General features: G+C 38.5%; 1 protein-coding gene across 1 annotated transcript in view; it reads left to right on the top strand.

The window, feature by feature from the left end:
- The window catches only part of LOC115058941 (zeta-sarcoglycan-like), a 32,997-nt gene that overhangs the window by 9,961 nt on the left and 3,083 nt on the right, over positions 1-19,953 (top strand). The window contains exons 3-8 of the mRNA XM_029526507.1: positions 748-849; positions 7,908-7,995; positions 9,134-9,256; positions 9,916-9,988; positions 17,179-17,302; positions 18,029-19,380. Of these exons, the coding sequence (XP_029382367.1) occupies positions 748-849; positions 7,908-7,995; positions 9,134-9,256; positions 9,916-9,988; positions 17,179-17,302; positions 18,029-18,220 (702 nt within the window). The 3' untranslated portion in view covers positions 18,221-19,380. The remainder of the gene's footprint in view (positions 1-747; positions 850-7,907; positions 7,996-9,133; positions 9,257-9,915; positions 9,989-17,178; positions 17,303-18,028; positions 19,381-19,953) is intronic.

The following is a 19,953-nucleotide window of genomic DNA, read 5'->3' as shown; positions in this document are numbered from 1 at the left end:
TACAAATTTATGAAAACCTGCTGTTTCCTGGACTAATTCTAAAAATACAAAAGATCTAATTTAAAGCAAGGATTAAAAAAATTACACTTGATTTGTTAAAAAGATCCTGTTATAGTTTGGGACTACGCAAACTGTGTTTCTGAGGTCAGATTTAATACCTCAACACAAGTTATTTACCAAATAAAAACCTGCTGTCATTGCGCACTTTCCCCAAATTAAAATCTTGTTTCGATCATTTTAATGAGAGCGGAAATCTTTAGCACCAAAATCAGAACTGTAACTAAGTAAACGGTGTTACATTTTTTCATATAGTATAGATCTATCTTGTTGCACATTACCCCAAGAGCGTGATAAACATGTGACATAACTATGGCAGTACCACTGACAGAAATATAGTGTTCTACTACTAAATCATGTAAATCTGTTTGAGCATAACTTGTTCTTTCTTTTATCATTTACATGAATCTCCATCATTCACATCCCAGGCTGCCAGATTAGCCTGCCTGTCCCCAGTCGGCCTCCCACTGCATGCAGCCTGTCTCCCTGACACAGCTAGGTGTCTGTGGCGTTGTCACCGCGATGTCATGTCTGACTTCTTTGCTGTCACTCAGTGCTGCTGCCTGTCAACTGGCCTGTCTGGCATGCTGCAGCTCCCGCTCTGACTCAGACTTTTAATCTTCTCAATCAAACTAGGAAAATTAGCACTGCTCATCACAACAGCACTGATGATCATGGTTGCATTTTTAGGATGGAATGGGAAACCTCCATTTGAACAAGGATGGGATTCAGCTAGAAGGAATCTCTGAGTTTCTTCTGCCTCTCTACATGAACGAGATCCAGTCCAGAGGGGTAAGTAGCTCGCTTTGCTTTTTGTGTTTTGCTTCTCATCCACCTCCAGTTGCCTGTTGATCAGTATTCTGTAGCCCTGATGGATTAGGAATGAAAACTATTGACTGAAATACAAGCTTTCAAAGAGAACTATTTCTCAACATCTTCACACAAGCTGGTATTGATCCCTTAGTTTTGAGGATGTTGTGATCAATTCATTATCAACAAAAGTCAACTTTTCTCTGCACTCCTACTGTGATGCTACTTTATATTTGTGCAAGCATAAGAGAGATTACATTCCCTGTCTGTTTGGTGTCCTCATATCCTGTTCTCCCCCAACAGTATATTGTCATGGCCTCCCATCAGTAGGGAAAGGGTAAAGACTGCCTCATGGCTCTTCTCAAGCCACATACAACCCTACAGGAGATTACAGACAATTACAGAGGGACCAAAGTCCCCCTGGGGGATTTCCAATCAATCCCATGCAATAAATTCCCTTTTCCGACTTCCTCGCTCTCCTTTCTCCTCTTTGATGTTTAGTAGATTAAGCAACGCAGCTCCAGTGCAAAGCTGATCCAAATATCCTTCTCCCATACGAAGCAGAGATGCTCAGTTGGATCATCACCATTTTCAGTGATTAGGCATGGTGCAGAAAGCAATTTGAAGCACTAGAAATTGGGATTCCATGTAAATTTGATTTCTGAGGGACATAGATGGAGGAAGTGACTCAATAGTGGGTACATTTTGCCACAACAGATTGAGAAACAATGTAGAATTGCCCATTCTGGTCCTTTGATGTTGTAGTTGGAGCTAAATGCGTGTTGATTTAAATATAACACTCATGCACTTTAGTAGTAGCCAGCACCTCAAGGCCATAGCAGATGCACAAGCTGAACACCGGACAAAAACCAATAATTCATCCCCCCGGTGCAATACCACCTGCAGACATTTTTACCGTCTTGTTTTACAGACAGGCTGTGCAGCGGGCCCCTTATCTACTAGCACCAGAGATATTTGCTGGACAAAGATCTCTGTGGGTCACTCAATATTTCTCACCTGAGGAAATATGTCAAGCACTGAGAAAACAGGGATTATGGTGGTTATCCAATGAGTTCACACTATGGTGTGCAGTCCTGTTTCTCAGTCAGATAACCACCACTGATCAATAAGCCATTACTACAGAGAGCAGTGAATGTTGTCATGCACTGAGATGGCGTAAGTTAAATATAGGCCTAGTACTTTTATTTTTAATATATGTGTGTGTGTGTGTGTGTGTACACACAAAATGTACAAGTAGTGGAACTTAAAGTAGCTTTATTTTTTTTTTCCATGGATCAATCAGGGTTTTGAATCTTAATCAATTAACTAGGCTATAATCTTTGAATCCCAAATGGAAATGGCTCTTGCAGTGTTTTGGCAGTAATTCTGACAGCTGGCAGCAAATTACAGACTAAGTAGCTTCTGAAATCAGCGCATTCAGTCGCATGTTGTGAAATGAACGCTGATAACTTTGCACATACAATTTACATTGGCACAAATCCAACACAGCAAATGTTTAGCGTTTTGGTGGAGAGAAGATAAAAATTCTTTTGAATTTTGACTTAGAATGGATGTGTATGTTTTTGTGATTCATATTTAAGTTTTCAAAATATGTACAGTTTTGTAGATATTCACTCAATGCTGAGGAGAAGAATCTCAAAATACAACAGCAATAGTCAGTTTAGTGTATTTTGTTAGTATTTAATTTTCATGTATCCCTGTGCTGGCTATTTTCTGCAGCTTCTTGCCACCCAGATCAACAAATACACCCACAATGAAGGACTGTTAATCAAAGCCAAAGGCTGTATGTGAGGGTAATAATTAATATGTAAATAAATGAATATAAACATCACTAATAATCGCAAAAATAATAAACACTAGGCAACTACACAGTTCAACAGTGATTTAGACATGAGTTTAGTATGAGTTTGCCTGCTGTCCAAATTAGTATATAGGATACTCACTATTTTGTGCTGTTTTAATGTGGAGAATAATCTTGTTATATGTTTAACATTATTGATTAGGGATTTTTACGCTTTCCCTATAATGACCATCATTCTGTACTAGTGTTAATACTTTAATAAAGCTTTGTTGCTGGCAACAAAATATGCATAATATTGATAAAGTATATCAGTGCATTAGAAAACTACACTTTATGAGAACTCTAATGTTCTGTTTTTGAGTCTTTCAGTGAATTATTTTAGTTTTCCAGCTTCTCTGGTTTGATTCACTCTCATTATCATCTTTGTTTTCAGTGAAAAGCACATAAAATCCCCTGTGCACTATCTGTCCAACACTTAACAGCAGGGTGACTAGCTGGTGCTGCTAGCTGCTAAAGAGCCAGTTATTTCCCCTGGAAGTTGGATGAGACCGAAAGGGGACCAAAAAAAGGGAACAATGGACTCAGTCTAGTCGGGTGGCCAGAAACATAACTTCAAATGAATGCTAATGTTGCTTTGTGTTGCTCTGTTTACTGCTGATAGGTCACCATGATCTTACCAAGGTAATAATAAGTCAGAGTTGTGTTTCCAGCTTGTTGTGCTTGCCCCCCTGTGGTCAAAAATTCAGTCTTACTCAGAAATCCATTAATTCTGGTCTAATTATAGTAGAATATGTCCTTTCCTCAGACTGCATTTCCCTCTCTCTTGTAAGTAAACTACAGTAAATAGAACCATGAGTCCACTGTCAGTTTTCAGTCGACAGCCATCACCTGAGGCCATAGACACCTTTTGGTTGGTTCTCACAGTGTTTGATGTCACTGTATTTTCCAAATTCTGATGGAAAAGTGCAGGCTGAAGTGCTTTGGTGTTCACACTGGGTGCAGTAATGGCCCAAAGTGGCCATTGCTCTCCAAATGTAGAATCTGGAAACAGTGTGCCTCTGGCAGGTCAAATTTCAAATTTAGATTGAAAAGAATAGTCTTTAAACATATTGAGCCACATTCTTTCTTTTAGATATGAAATTCTGGGCATTGTGTGACACTCCTGTTTGAGGGGAAATAAGTGTAGACCCTCATCATTATGATAGTTTTAATGTGTGAGACTAATATTGGCTTCTTTTTGCTGCAGTTTTTCCTCAACCCCTGTGCTGAGCTGCTGTTAGAGCTGGCAGTCAGATGAAAAATTCTGTATGTAGTTTTATTGTTGTTGGCCCCCCCCCCCCACCTGCAGGCTTCCTCTACACACATTGATTTATCAAATGCTATCCATCTATCTGTTCCCCTGTCGACTATAACAGAGAAGCATGAAAAAGATTCCACAGCACAACCTTTCTATCAAATGTTTGAAATCCAGTTTACACATAAAATTTCAATATTATTGCCACACGACATCTCCAATTACACACTGCTGTAATTTCAGGCATTTGATATCAGTTTGACATTTAAAATTTTACCGCACTCAAAGCTACAAATTGACCATAATTTCAGGCTTTTTGAAATTTGCATCACACTGAAATTCCATCTGCCACCAGGAAATTGTGTTGACAATTTTAAGCCTCAGTGATACCAAACATTAGAGCAGGTAATTGTTACCCCTTTCACTTTAGTCGTGTATATATTTCAAACAAGCCAACAACATATCTGCCATTCATTGGCTGTGATCTTTCCAGCCACTGTTTCTGGTGAAGTTGATATTTTATAATAGTGCAGCTAAATTTAGGTTTTTGTTTTGTTTCTAAGGCTTTTGTCGAAGGCAGTTTTATGTCTGTGTGTTTGCATATTGTCTGACAAATGCGTGTAAATGCACGGTAAAAAGGTTCTGAATCTGGATCAGTTTTTTTCCACAGAAGCCACATCATCTTATTAAGCTAATGGATTGTTGTAGATTCATGTTCACACACTTAGAAAAACAAACTTGAAAAGCTTCTCTTTTTCACATTGATCAGGTTAATGCTGTCAGTGGTTGTTCAAGGACCACAGAGGTGAAAATGATTTGATTAGTAGATGTGACTTCTTTTGTTTTTTTCAGTGAATATAAATCATGGACTGTTGAGAGAAATATTTTTTATTTACGTTAAGAACTACATTTGGGATTTAACTTATTAGTTTTCCCTGTCTGCTTGAATGTACTCAGTGGAAAAGTAGAAAATATCAGCTGCTCTTGTGTTCATCCTACAGCCATGGCCTTTGATTCCTTTGCACATGGTTAACGTCCAATTAGGCAAACTGTAGGTGGACATACAAGAAAAAAAGAAATCTACATCTCCATTTGTTTATCAGTATCAGCTTTGGCTCTTTGTAATGTTGCAGACTTTCACCCCATTAGAGACAACTGCAGAAGTCAAAATAGTCCACTGACTCTGTATATGTGAGGAGTTAGGTTGATGTGTATCTATTAAAAAATACCTGTCTAAATCATCATTGTTGTGACTGCTACTGCGTCAGTCTGAAAACTGTGCTATGAAGCAACAAAGTGCCCAGATACAGTTAATCAAATCTCTGCCGTTCAGACTGTTGGCTCTTGTTATCATCTCCAGGGACCCTGACAGATCTATTAATAGCATCATTTGCAGGTGTATCTTTATTGGACTGAAACTTCTCCTTCACTACTCTTTGCTTCATGCACTGGACAAGCATGAGAGACCATTGTAAGCATAAACTGTGCCATACGAGTCCACAGATGAGGTCTGAAACCAACCACTGATTTAGCTCACTATTTCATATTGAAGCCTTTTGGGGCAAACTCCAGCAGTGCCTTAAAGATCCGAACATCCTTCAAACTGAGGTTACAAGAACAAATTTAATTTGCCTCCAAACATGTTCCCAAACAGTCTGTACCCTGCATGCAAAGAGCCTGCTTGTAAGATTTGTTTTTTGAATGAGGAAATTAAGACATGATGAGCATACCTTTTCAACTTTTTTTTCACACATTTGCTTGTTCAGTTCAGAATGTAAATTATCTTCTGGCAAATTTTATGTTTTATGCACACATTTGGTTAGGATTACAGCATGCTTTTGATTCATGCTTTAAAAGTCTGCGTTTTATTTTTCACTGGCTCATTTAGAGTGACATGAGCATCGTATGAGGTTGCTTTGTTTTTCTCCAACGCAGAAATCCATGCTCTTGCTTTCAGTTGTGCTGTTATTCATTTTATTCAGGAAAGAGTCCTTTGCATTAGCAGCAGCAGCACACAGTCATTTTTTCAGTGCACCTACACTACCCCTTTCAATTTATGTGCATTCACTGTGATATGCACTTGACCTTCCTCAACAGGCGCACTAACTAAAAAGCCTTGTAAGTGATCCTTAAGTGTTGAAGAGAACAACAGAAACCCCTCAGGAAACAGTTTAAGACCTATAAGCTCTTTAAAGGGATACTTCGAATCAAGAACTCAAATTTCTTCAAGTTACCGTGCTTTTAGGCAAACTGTTCATCTGTTCATGACATGCATTTTTATTGGGCAGGAACAAGCAGGGAATGAAAATGAATCGAATGACCTCAGCAAAGTTACACACGGCACAAACTTGAGGTTATCTGCTACAGTTTGATACTTCATTAGAAAGAGTTAAATTAATCAAACATGTTAAACTGCATCAAAGGAATGCAACATGAGGGCAGTTGAGAAATCTTTTGTCCACGAAAGAGAAAAGAGAAGTCACGAGACAAAAGTTTTTGTCGTACGTTTTTGTAAACTGTGTTTAAGTGTGTTTTTAAAGCTGCACTAATGAATAATTTTAATGTAAAAATTATCATTTAAAAACCTCACTTATTTATGTATATTATGACCAGATTTTGGATCTTGCACCTTTTTGTCTTCCCTCACTTCAACGCAGAATGATAAATATACACACATTCACGTAACTCGATGAAGGAACGGATACAGAATTAAGGAGAAGATTTTAAGGTTGTGCTTTAGTATTTCATCATACAAGTTGGCCCACTACTGCTAATATTGTCTCTCTAGTGGTACTGTAATAAAGCAGCTCTAATGTATTGTCCAGTTACAACTGAGGGCAGAATTTGTCTGCGAATCACCAAGCGTTGAGCCCCACCTCTTGTAACAAGATATACTTTATACATTTGAGTTTCATGGTTGTGGTTTTGTTCCCCAGAACCTGTTCTTTCCATGCTGTTTTAACCACAAAGAACATTTGATTGAAATGATTTGTGCAGCCAGAGATGTCAGGAATTTTTAGGCTTTTGTAAGCTCTGTTTTCACAGCTAGTCTCCCTGTTGTCAAGCTTTCCACGTGTGCACACAGGCCTTGCAGCCTGTGGGATACACAAAGTACTTCACAACACTGTCACAGTATAATGAGAAAGAAGATAAGTGCTTTCAGAATATTGCATAATTCATCTACAATATCAAGGTGTTTTGAGAGGAAAGGGCTTTCAAATTGCCAAAATCTGTACTCTATGTGCCGTGAGTTTTTTCCACTTTTTACAAAAATTGCAGACAAATTGGGATAAAACTGTTGCATTGAATCAAAGTCTTTCTTTTCATCATGTGTACAGGAAAAGTCATATGTGCATCAAATGTCAAACAAACAGACATTAACTTGTAAAACTGTCTGAGAAAAGGTCTCAAGTTATAATGTGTGCAGTGATAGAAAGCAAACTCATCTTCAGTTAAACCAACCACCCCCTTCCTCCTCAAACTCCACCTACATTTATTCCGCCATCTTTGTGTAAAAGTCTTAATGTGCTTTCATTTAATGGTTTATGTCAAGGAAAGAGAGTAAATGACTCTTTGTTTATAGAGCTATAATAATTTATACTCAGCAAGTCAATTGTTAACAGTGGAAGAAATTCAATAGTGAAGAAAAATGGCCTCATAAACTTTCAGGTCAGCCAAGCACACACCTAAGGCTGGTGGTGATGATATTGGCGTCCAGTAGTTTACAGATGGTGACCATTTACGTTCCTTAAACCCTTTGCTGTTTTTGAAGTAGTGCCACTCTTGTCAGATTTTGAGAATAACAATTAACCATCAATAGCCACTGACATCATGATATAAAAACAAAACTCTGCCGTCTGTTAGTCAGGACAAAAGTTAAGATCCTAATGCAGTTTTTTTCCTCTTTCTCTCTGTCTTCTCTAGGACAGTTTGCTGGTCTTGCAATCAGAAAAAAATGTGACGCTGAATGCCAGAAATGGCCAAGGCCAGCTGACCGGGCAGCTCACAGTGGGTGAGTGTCCTGTCACTCACCCCGATCTCGAAGAGATTTTATCTGAAATGGGAAACACTTGGTGTGGTTCCCCAGTATCATGTGGAAGACAGACTGTTTTTTGTTATAACTAGAACTCTCTTATGTAGACCTTTATTTAAAAAGCGATCTTAGATTAATCTACCTCTGGTTGTAAATGGCCCACTTAATGCTGTTTATTCATAATTTTAATCAACATTAGCCCAACAATTCATCTTTAAATTCCCTTTTAATTGTCTCTGTTCCTGTAACTGACTGCAGCTTCCTTCAGACACTAACCTTTAATTCACATATTGAAAGGGCAATGGATTCTTCTTATTATCACCAGGTTGAACCATCAGTCAGTCCAAATTACCAGTCATTTACATGATTAATGACCACTGGAAAGCAAATGACCTCCTTATTAACATTAATAGCTATTGATCTTAGCCAGCATAAGTTGAGACTTGATGCTGATTTGACAAGACTGGTGTTATGACACTTTTTGGTTATACTTGACCTTCCCACAAAAATTAGTGCCTGCTATTGTAGAAAGTGCATTTTTATTTGAAATGGGATGAAACTTGGTGAGAATAATTAAATTCCCCAGTCGTCACAGTCTGTGGATTAATGGTAGAGCGAGGTGGGGGTGAGATGTTAAGTTTTTTTTCATGTGCATTTGGAAAAAAGGGCAAAGTTTGGAGAACAGGAATTAATATACCTCAGCAGCCGATACAGATTGCTTTTGTCTCATTTATTTTAAAAGCATGGTTGATTCAGTTTTGTTGGGTGCAAACAGTTGAGAAAGTTTTTCAGGCTTCTAAAAGTCTTGCTTGCTCAAATGTAGTGTTTTTTTCATTTTTATTTATTTATTTTTTTTCCATAAAATTGATTTTAAACGCCAGAAGCACAGAAGCTAACCTCTGTTTAACAGTACAATTTACAAGGAGACCGTTAATTTTCCAACTGCAGGCTAAAATAGTCCTCTTCTTTTTTTTAAATACAGTTATGATCACAAAATATTGAACTAAATTAATACAAAAATGTACCCGCACCTGACTTAAATCCTGCCAACAGTGTTTATGGTATTTTCTTTGTTGTGAAAACCCTGCGGCTCCCACCTGTGAATCTTTGTCTGCAGGACCTGAGGCTGTGGAGGCCCAGTGTCAGAGGCTGGAGGTGCGAAGTAGAGATGGAGGGAAACTGCTTTTCACCGCAGATGAGGAGGAAGTTGTCATGACAACAGAAAAGTTCACTGTCACAGGTAAAATGTGCTGTACTCTCAACTTCTGATGTTTGGATTAATCAGCTATATGTAACTATTAGAAGTGTTTTTTTTTTTCACCAAAACTCTTCAGTTTTCGGTATTATTTGCTTTTAACTTGAAGAACAGTGCATTCTCGTATTTTAAGTCTAAAACATGAACCATGCATGAACTTTCTAAATGAAATCCAGATTTTCACACCTAAATTGTTTGGTTCAGTTCAAACAAACTTGAACTTTTGTTATAATCAGTTACGTCTGGTTAGCTCAACTCTCCTTCGCCCTCTCATTGAAGCAAAAACCTTTCCACCAACAAGGTCACCTGGACATGTGTTTCCATGGTTACCAAGTGATCAATCATTCATAAATTCAGTGGCTACTTTATTAGATACAGCAGTGTGATCCAGAGCTGGTCAATACAACACCTTTGACATATATTCTGCCTTATTAAAGTTTATTTCTGCCCCTTCCATTAATTTCCATTTATGTTTGATCTGTGCAAAGGTTTGATGGACAGCTTTTATACTAACATAAACTAACCAAACACCTAAGGTGCTCACAAAGATTTTTGTGTATTATTATTATAAATGCCACAGACATGTTGACAGTTTTGTAGCAGGTGTAATTCCTGTGAATTATAAGAGTATGTTTTATTGGCAGGCTCTGAAGGTGCCGTGTTTGGACATTCAGTTGAAACACCCCTGATCCAAGCAAAGGCTTCTGAAGACCTGAAGTAAGCTCTTATTAATTGACTTTACAGAAATTCATTAAAGCTTAATGCCACATGTTCATATCCTGTTCAATTAAAATGAAGATGTTTAAATAATGATGATAAATGTTCCTTGGCATTTCAAAGTCAATGTCTGCGCTGAAACATTTAAAAAGGCAGGAACCATTATTCACCAGCATCATTATTTCCAAGCACCCTCTGGTTAACTCAAGCATCTATTGGTTGCCTTGTTATCACACACACTCTAACCTCGATTTGACCATTATATTAATTTCACAGCCAAGGGGTAAGCTAATTTTCTAGTTATTCTCTATTGCAGTGAAAATTTGATTAAAGCATTGAAAGGAGAAAGTGGGTAAGGCTGAGATGTGTATTAGACTCATCCACTCCCATGCATGCTGAACTCCGCCTGAGGCTCTGGGTCGGGTGTCGCTCCATTAACGAGCTGTAACGAGTGCGGTTTGTTGTCCACCTTACTGGTCCTGAAGGGAGGGCTGGGATCAAAGTTGGCAGAAAAAGCGGTGTTCTGGCAGCTAATTCTTTCAGAGTGAGAGGAATACTGATGAGGTTCACTTTAAAGCACCCTCTCTCTCTTACACACACAGAGGCTCAGCTCAGGGGTGACCATCTGCAATGTGTTCAAAATCTTAATGAGAGGCAATCGAACAGGAGACATTTGAGACACGAAAACAGCAACATGACTTTCAGGTTTCAGATTTTCTCCCGTTCGACTTGATTTGATCAAAAATATTTAATTTAAATGTGATCAATGTTTTATTCTGTTTGTGGTTTTCTCAAAACATCATACACTGCCAAAAAAAAAATCTATCATTTCTGCAGGCAAGGTTCGAAATTCCTGTCTTCCCCCTCTAATGAATTCCTGAAACATTTCTAAACACACAGATGTGCAAGCTGCACTGTAAGGCCTTTAAATGATGTCTCTTGTTCTTCCTTTTTTAGAGAACCACTTTTTCGTGTAAACATCATGTCAAAGTTTCATATTGAGTCATACCTATTAGAGCTAGGAAACTTGAACTGAATAATGTAGGTTATAAATGACAGGAATTTAAACCTAAAAACCTTCTTCTTATCATCCTGTTGTATCTAGACTGTCTATAGACTCACCGGGCTGTGGGCAAAACCACAATCACTATAGAGGCATTTTATTTGGAAACCTGCTTAAATAGTGGCAGCATATATGAAGATTGATAGTGTTTTGTAGGACACTTGAAGTATGTTAAGTATAATAAAATGATTGGCTGTTTGTGCTCTGCTTTGTCTAAGCCAGTTTTAGTCCTTTTTATCTTTTTGCTTCTCCCTTACTTTGACATTAACATTGGACTCATGTACAGAACAAGTATGAGGTAATGACTGAAACACAGCCCGTAAAGACAATTTAACTTCCAACTTCCTGTCACCTCCAGGAATTCCAAACTGTTGCTAAAATCCTGACTTTATAGCCTCAATGTTGTTGGACAAACTCATCAAACTCATGAATTAGAGGCAACAGCTGTTCTGGGATCTCAGATCTATTTACTTGTAAAATCAAGTCTCTAAGTATACACAAGTGCCTGTGAGGGGAAAGCGTGACCTTCTGTTAGGGGGATAATACTCCTCTTAGCGGGATGCTTAGGGCCTCAAAAGTTTAGGAGCTAAGTTATCAACAACACTTCTTTTAAAAAGTTTGACTAGTGACAGTTGACTTCATGACTCTGTCAGACATTCACATTTGCTAAGCTGGGCCTTCTTTTTCCACCCTTAAGTTATCAGCTGCAAAAAGGCGAGACAGTGTAATAAAATGGATTTTTATCCTCTCCTGCAGATATCAGAATGCATCATTTTTATCTGAATATTTAAAATTTTCTTGCATCTTTAGCTTGTCTGTGACTATGGCTTTTTGACCTATGACCTTTAAATGCTCTTTTTGTGCATAACTTGTACGCATTGCTATTGACTGCTCTACTAGTTAAGGCAGATTGGTCAAGGCCACTTTATTTACTAACTATCCATAAAGGATTCAACAAGAAGAGCTGTCTCTGATGCCTCAGTCAACCAAGGCATGTTTTCATTGTACAGACACACGGTGAATTATGAATATGTTGATTTACACCTCTGTAAATCTTATTCATTTGACTTGTATGCCCACTTTCTCACAAACTTGTTCTTTTGGCATTATTTTTCTCTTTTTCACTCCAACAAGTTTGTTCAAGAATCTGATGCCCTTTTTTTCTTTTTTCCTTTTTATCTGTGCAGAATATATGTGAAAAGTGGCATATGCATTTTTTTTTTTTTTTTTTTTTAGTTTGAATGCGTGGTTATGGGCCTTTTCATCCATAGTAATGAATTTATTCTCCCTCTCCACCTTTCTGAAAGTGAGACAAGTTAAATCCTATTTGCAAGCCACTCTCCACCTGTCAGTAAACCTCTCAGGATGATAAAGACACTGCTTGGCCCACTTCCAATGTTCCTCTTTTTTTCCTCTGTAAAGTAAGATCACTTTCTTTGTGATGTGTTTTATTTCTCTGTAAGCCAATGGTAATCTGGGAAGAAAACAGAGCAGAGATAAAATCAAAGAAACCCACCTGAGATGCGCCTCCTTTTTGAAGCACCTGTTCCCCTCTCAGGACTTTATCTGTGTACTCTCGCTGAAGTTTGTCTTTGCGTTGCTCCTGAATAATTGAATATACCAAGTATAAAAAAAAATCACTGCCATTTAATTACATAGTTTGTATGATTTACAAAAGCTGAACTTTGTTATCCACTAGGACATGAACTATAGGTGCTGTAGGGGTTTCTATTTTCTTCAGGCACTTTTACACCAGAAAAACTTAAAATGGCCTGTGAGCTGTTAGAAAACAGCAGATCCCCCTCAAAGGGATCATTGGCACTTTTGCTTTGGAAAGGTCTGAAAAGGTCAGTCAGTCATCAGAATTCATTCTTTTGATCAATTAATCAATTGCTTGGTCGATCTAGAAGGGTTTATTGAAGTTAGTAGTGTAAAAGGTCAGTTGAACATTGTGATTGATTTATAGGCCAATACTTTCAGTGCCCTGTGACTGACAGTCTCGAGTCTCTCTTAGAATTTTCATCTTCTGTCGTCTGTACACCCTAAAACTGGGGAACAGGTTTGTTTATGATGACTTATGAATAAATGTGCCTGTCAGGAATAGAAACCTTGATGTTGTCATCTCTGAAACAATGGGAGGGCTATTATAAAGCAGCCACAGTCCTGCAGGAGGGATGTGTCAGTTTGTCATGTCCTGCTCTCAGCTCTCAGCTTCATTACCTTTAGTCATAGCTGTTGTCAGGCTCTGATCAGCTCCTTCACCTCACAGCAACCTCTGCTGTTCAGTTTCACTCTCAGTCTGTCCTCTGGTGAGTATGAGGACACACATCAAGCTAGTTATTTGGGCCAAGAGAGTTATTCCTGTTATATTTGACAAGAGCTGCTCTGATTCCAGATGCACATTTTTTTTGTTCATAACATCTCAAAACCATCAGAAAGAACAGGAATCTGAGGGCTGATAAGTTTGCATCATTTACTCTGATACTTGTGTGATCTTGTTTGTTCATATTCAGAGAGAAATGTCTACTCTCTTGAGATCTGTTCAGGACATATATGATGGGCGTCTGATTAATAGCAGAAAAAGGCTGCAGGTCTCAGCAGTGTCAAGAGCAGACCTTTTCATTTTTTTGTGGCCTGTAAATAAAACTGCTGCTTAGAGGCACATGGGAATCTGTCATAAGATGAAACTGATGTTAAAAGCAAAAGCAGACCAGACTGGATTTGAAGGCTCCCTAGTTTCTTACAGGGGAGACATCGCTTGGTACACTTCCAGGCCTGACATCAGACAGCAGGAAAACAGCTTTTCATTTTACTTTCCGTGCACCTTTCAGCTTCTAGAGCTCTCCTTCTCCTTCAGGTTTAAAGTCTCCCTGGAGAACAGCCAGCTGCATACTCCTCCCTAGTTGATCTGAGCAGCTTTCAGGACACTCTCAGCTTAAGTTGTGTCCACACGAGAGTGACAGGTTCGTTAAGAAGATAAAGACAGAAAAGAACAACTCCTCTTGCTCCCACTTAGCTCTGGTCTGACTGTCCTACCAGCAGATTAGTGGGATTGAGATGCTGTGCCTCCGGGGTGCACCTGCAGTAGAAAAACATAGTTTTTTTTGGCCATGAGAGAAATGTTTGGAGAGCTGAGATTATTATATACAGAAATAAAGATAATTGGTTTGTTTGAGAAGGAGGCACATACCCTGGTTATAAATAAACATCTATCATTGCTTTGTAACCAGAAAAATGATCCATGTTAAAAATGCTTGATCTGTATCACATTTTCTGTACAGAGAATTTGAGCCTCTCTGCTCTGGAAGGAGATTTAGAGATTATCAAGCAAGAAATGATTTTATCCCTCATGCCATGAAACGTTGAAATGCTCATGATGAGTCAGCTGATGATGTGCCTGATATAAAACTGGGGAGGATGATAGAACTGTGGAGCATTGATGATTGGGCTAGATCTACTCCAGGTTTGCTCTTACTTGATGTACAGGGATCAATGTGAGTTTGCATGATGGACTGAGGAATTTAATGCCTATTACTTCTTTTTTTTTTTTTTTTTATGTTTCTGTTGGTTTAATGTGTGCTGCCTGTGACAGGATGAGCAGTAAATAGTAAAATTTTCTTCAACTGCAAAGTCCGCAAAGTGTTTTTCAGCTGAAAGCCATTCATTAAAGTCTTTAAAATTGAGGAATGTTCATTTACATTTTTCCATTTTATAGAGGTGAGGGACAATACATAAGCTTCAGTGGGAGCAGGAGGCCTTGTTCTAAGTACTTAATCTATTCAATGAAGTGAAATAAAGTGGGATCAGATAAAGAAGTGGATATTAAGTGGTAGATAGACATACTGGCGCTTGAGGTGTTAGGAGCAAAGCATGGTCATGGAAAAGATGAGCCCTCTAGAGATCCGTAAAGATAGATGAGGACCGTCCCACTTTGATAGGATTGGGTGAGTTTTTAAAATGATGCATTGGTGTTGGCAGTAGATATTTCTTTTATCTTCTCGTGTTGTGGCAGTGTCTGGTAGTTTATGGACATCTGCTGATTCCTGGAGGCCATGGAGCTGTTTGGACTGAAAGGGCATCACCTGCTGACTCATGATAATAAACTCGACTTTCACCTTTGACTTTCCCCCTCAACAAAAGAGTTGATACTGTCTTCAAAACAGACTGTGGTAAACAACTTATAAGACTGCAAATACCACATTGTTTATCTGTAGTGAAGGTTTTACATTTTCCACTTTACTGTTTGGAGCCAGGTGCCTTGAAATATTCAGGACAAACATTTGAATGTTTCTGGACATTTAAAAGACAAAATCTGCTTTGTTTATTCATTCATTTAGTCTCAAATCTAACATTTTTTCAGGAACCCTTTGGACCTGTTAGGAGATTTAACAGGAAATTAACTGAACATGTAGTTTCTTATGCAGATTTCCTTTAGAATTTTCAATCTGTCTTATAATATTCTGTATGATCAGTGAAGTATTTTTGTCCAATACTGTTTATAACTTCAGTTAAAAAGATAGATTTCTCATCTCTTTTTCAGCAAAGCACTCTGTAAAAGCAATTGATTAAACCGCTTAACATAATACAGTTATCAGTGGGTATCGTACTTAAGATGGTGTCATTTATCATGATGAATTTAAGCAACCATTGGTGTATTTTAAATTATACCTCATTTATAGTAATGGTTACTGGTTTTACCAATCAGCAGTAAAGTGAAATGTGAAATCTTACCACTTTAAGAGCCTCACAAACCAGATCGTAAGATTTCTGTACATGAAACTAGAATTTGAGATAGTTGTAAAACCAAAGAAACATATTTCATTTAATTCATTTAATGCTGTATTTTGGACTGTGTCTGAAACAAGCACTCTTGGAAATTGAGTAGTTTGTCTTCTTGCAGGATTGCCCTGTTTGTTTGTGTGTGGGGGGGTGAGAGAAGATAGAACTGTTTTCAATGAAGTGAAAATGTCACACACACACAAACACACTTGTCACATATCACTAACTTCTCATTGCACAGCTCAGTGCAGTGTTTTAATGGGTCTTTTAATGACTCATCCGTCCAAGTCACAGAGAGTCAGTGAATACTTTAGAAATAATTATTGAAACGTATGAAGCTTAGCAACAGATTTTTGTTGCTTCACAAATGATCAGCATAGCTTCAGGCGAAGAAATGGCAGCTTGTGCTGCTACAGGAGGTGGATAAAGTCTGCACACTAATTGATCGATATATTCTGACGATTAGAGCCAAAAGTGAAGATACAGATAGAATTCTAAACAGGAAATTAACAAGGCATGTTAGTATCACACTGTACATTATCTGTGCTTTGTTTGAGCTGCTTTCAAGGCGAACAAAGATAAATAAGCAGTTAATTTGGAAAAAAATAACAAGTCAGCAGGCCCGTGTCTTTATTCCTGTGAGTGTAGGGCACAAACAGTCCCAGGTCAAAGGCACATTTCACGGATCCTCTCCAAACTGTAACTACTGAAAGCTGATTTAAAATCAAAGCGGCTTTTCGAATGCAGATGAAATTAATTTGCTTTTCTGTTTTGTTTTTTTCTCTCCCCTTATTCCACTTGCACATAATCCAAAATGTGTGTCATTTTCAGAGGGTATGGTGATTTAAACGATTTCAAGTCGGCTCCTTAAAGTCTTCCATTTAAATTCATTGAAAACAGATTTGGGGAAGATGGGGGCAGAAAATCAATTTGAAATGGTTACGAGTTATGAAAACAAATTCCACATTGATTGGCTCTCACACTTATCTTTCCCTGTGTAAACAAATAGTCCACGGGAGGAAAATGCAAATGAGATTAACTTCGGTGTCGCTGAAGGTCAAAATCAGCTGATACAATAATGGGCTGTTTAGGAGCCATAAAGGATGAGGCTAATGAGAAGTGCTATTTGAAGATGAACAGCTACTTTAATATGCCACAGGTGGGGAAGTCATTGGTAGAACACCCAAAATACACGAATGTAGCAGCAGAAGTCTGAAAGGCAAAGTTTTAATGATGAATTCCTTAAAGTATAAACAGAATAAATCGATGAATTCATGCACTAAATCTCTGAGCTGGTGCTTGCTTTTGTTTTTTTTTTTTTCTTATTGGTTTTCTTTATTCCTGTCAGACTGGAGTCTCCAACACGGACCTTGACCATGGAGGCTCCCAGGGGGGTTGAAGTTAGTGCTGCCAGGGGACTGCTGAAGGTCAGCAGCCGAAAGGACCTCCAGCTGGGGTCAACAGAGGGAGAGGTAAGGAGGCTCGACCGCATCCTTTACAATGACTGTATGAATGAATCGATATTCCTTGGAAAATCTTCGGACAAAAACTAAACAGAACCGTAATGAAGGAGGATTTATTGTAGGTTGTTTTGCTAGTTGCACCTTTCTCTTGGTCTTCTTCGCAGACATTGATACATTATAACTAAATCAGATCCCAAGAACAAGTTCATGGTCAGCATTAAAGGAATAGTATGTCACCTCAGACTACAGGAAGTTACTGGAATATGACGACACATGACGGCCTATAAAAGCACAATATCTTATCTTCGATTGTGCTTAATATAAAACATGATCTCATAAAAGGTTCACCTTCTTTGTGGTGTATGAGATTTATGGGAACAAATGCTGATTTAAAAAAAAAAAAGAAAAAAAAAGGATGAAACATGAAATAACATGTTAGAACCAAATAACCAGAGTAAGGGCTTTCAGTCTTAATGTCTCCATTGAGGAATTATAATTTGACCAGATAATAGAACATCAGAGGATCATCTAGATTACAGTTCATATAAACGTGGTGGGAAACCGTCTCCTAACTGGGGGGCGTTGCTTGTATTTTGGAGAGCAGATGTCAATGATCAATCACCAACATGGCTAAAAATTGTTTACCGGAGAGATCGCTTTATTGAATGAATGCACACTTATCTTTTAGGGATTTTGTTTCAGTGACTTCCTATCTCCAAATGTTTTTGCTCCCAGATTCTTTTAGATGCTAACACCATACAGCTGGGGGGCCTCCCACTGGGCGTCTTCACAGCATCTCCCAGTCAGGCCTCCCAGGAACAGCCCTTCTACGAGGTGTGTGTTTGCCCCAGTGGCAAGATCTACTTGTCTCCTGCAGAGAGCAGTTCCACCTGCCAGGCCATGAGCAACATCTGCCTTTGGAGCTGACCTGGGAATGGTGTCGTGATGGGGGAATTTTAACTCTTTGTCCTCCAAACTAACTTGCATTGAGACTCCTGTGATGGTACTTTTGACAAAGAGCAGATTTCGCCTGGCTGGAGATGGAGCTCGAACTCTGAGTCGTTTGGGTTCGGATTAGGACAGACACCTGCAGTGGTCTGATGGAGGTCAGGATTAACCACTGACTGTCTGAGGAGCACTTTTCTGAAATCAGGAATTTCACCCACAAACAACATTTCCACCACCTTATATAACAGTCAGAGGACACAACTTTTATTTTTGTACCCAATCTTCATTTTCGACTTGCAGGATCTGTTTTTCAGATTCAGAAAGAATTAGAAAAGACAAAACACGGGTGCCTTCAGCTGTGAAGAAAGTGATACTGAACACGTCTGTCTGAAGCTGTGATGGTAGAAAGTGTAGTAAGCACAATTCTGTCATGCCCCCCCTCCAAAAAAACAAAAACAAACCCAGATTTTAGATTATGTTGAGTAATCTTTAATAGTTTTTTTCACTTTGTTTTCACTGTGAAGCTGTTTAATTTGAAATTAAACATGATTTTATGTGGCGCACATTGTATGCAAAGTTTAACCCTCATAAATGGGTGAAGGATTCCTCCACTTTAAGGTAAATGTTCTACTTTTTAAAGTCTATTTAGTTGGGAACACAATGACAGTGTCCACTGAGTAGCTGTACTGTAAATCACATGGTCTCAGCAGATGGAGTTGTTCTGGTCTTCCCAACCATGTTTATAGCTGCTCTTGAGTGTTTTGATCCTATTACAACAGCTTCAGCATGGAGTGTTGACATTTGGGCATCTCCATCTGCTGATGAAGCTCCAGAAGTGGACCCTTTTCTTTAACTTCTGCTTTCAAGAATAAATTGTTGCCACTCATTGCTAAATTAAAAAAAAAAATCTCATTTATTTGCCTGCTAGCTCTCTCATGCCAAATGCCCAGTCAGTGTGTGAACCGTACTTCTCAGCCCACTGTGGAGTTGGACACAGGAGTCTGGCTGACCTTGGTGCTGCAGCTGAGATCCAGGCAGGCAGCCATGTGTCAGCGGAGCCGCTGGAGTGCAAAGACTCCCTCCACCCACCCCACTTCCTCATCCTTCATCATTGGCCTCCAGCAGAGATGAGCTGTTTGGTAAGAGCCATTAGAGCATTACATGATCTCAGCTGCCCTGTCCACTGCTCTCTGAGAGATTTTATATCTCCTATTTTTTCAGAGATGGACCATAAAATAGGATGTTTATGTCTGAAAAGACCATAGAATCACCCTAAGAGGAAAAGTGCATTTTGTCTGATGTCTCACATTATGGCCCACTCAAATTAAGAAATATTTAAAAACATTAAAAGGACAATAATCGTACCAGAGTCCAAGACTTAAAACATTTTTCATTTACATTTCAAAATGTAAAAAGTTACTTAAATAATGCATTGAATTAAAATAGTTGTGATATAACTGATTTTCTTATAATGTCAGCTTTGAATTCCATCTGTTGTTGCTCCATATGAGAGTTCAGCGAGGTTGTGAAGCAACAAAAAAGAAGCCAGTTGCTGCAATTATAGAGGTGCAATATTGATGGCTCAGAACAAAACGGACTAAGTGATGTGCTACAAAACTGTTTACACCAAAGATTTCGCAATCACACCAAGTCCTGCTTGAGTGTCATTCTTTGAGTTGAGTTTTTGGAAATGTAAGATAAAAGAAGATTTC

This window comes from Echeneis naucrates, chromosome 18, assembly GCF_900963305.1.
Source record: "Echeneis naucrates chromosome 18, fEcheNa1.1, whole genome shotgun sequence".
NCBI lineage: Eukaryota > Metazoa > Chordata > Actinopteri > Carangiformes > Echeneidae > Echeneis > Echeneis naucrates.
The sequence above is the reverse complement of the archived record's forward strand: the minus strand, read 5'-3'. Positions and strand labels throughout refer to the sequence as shown.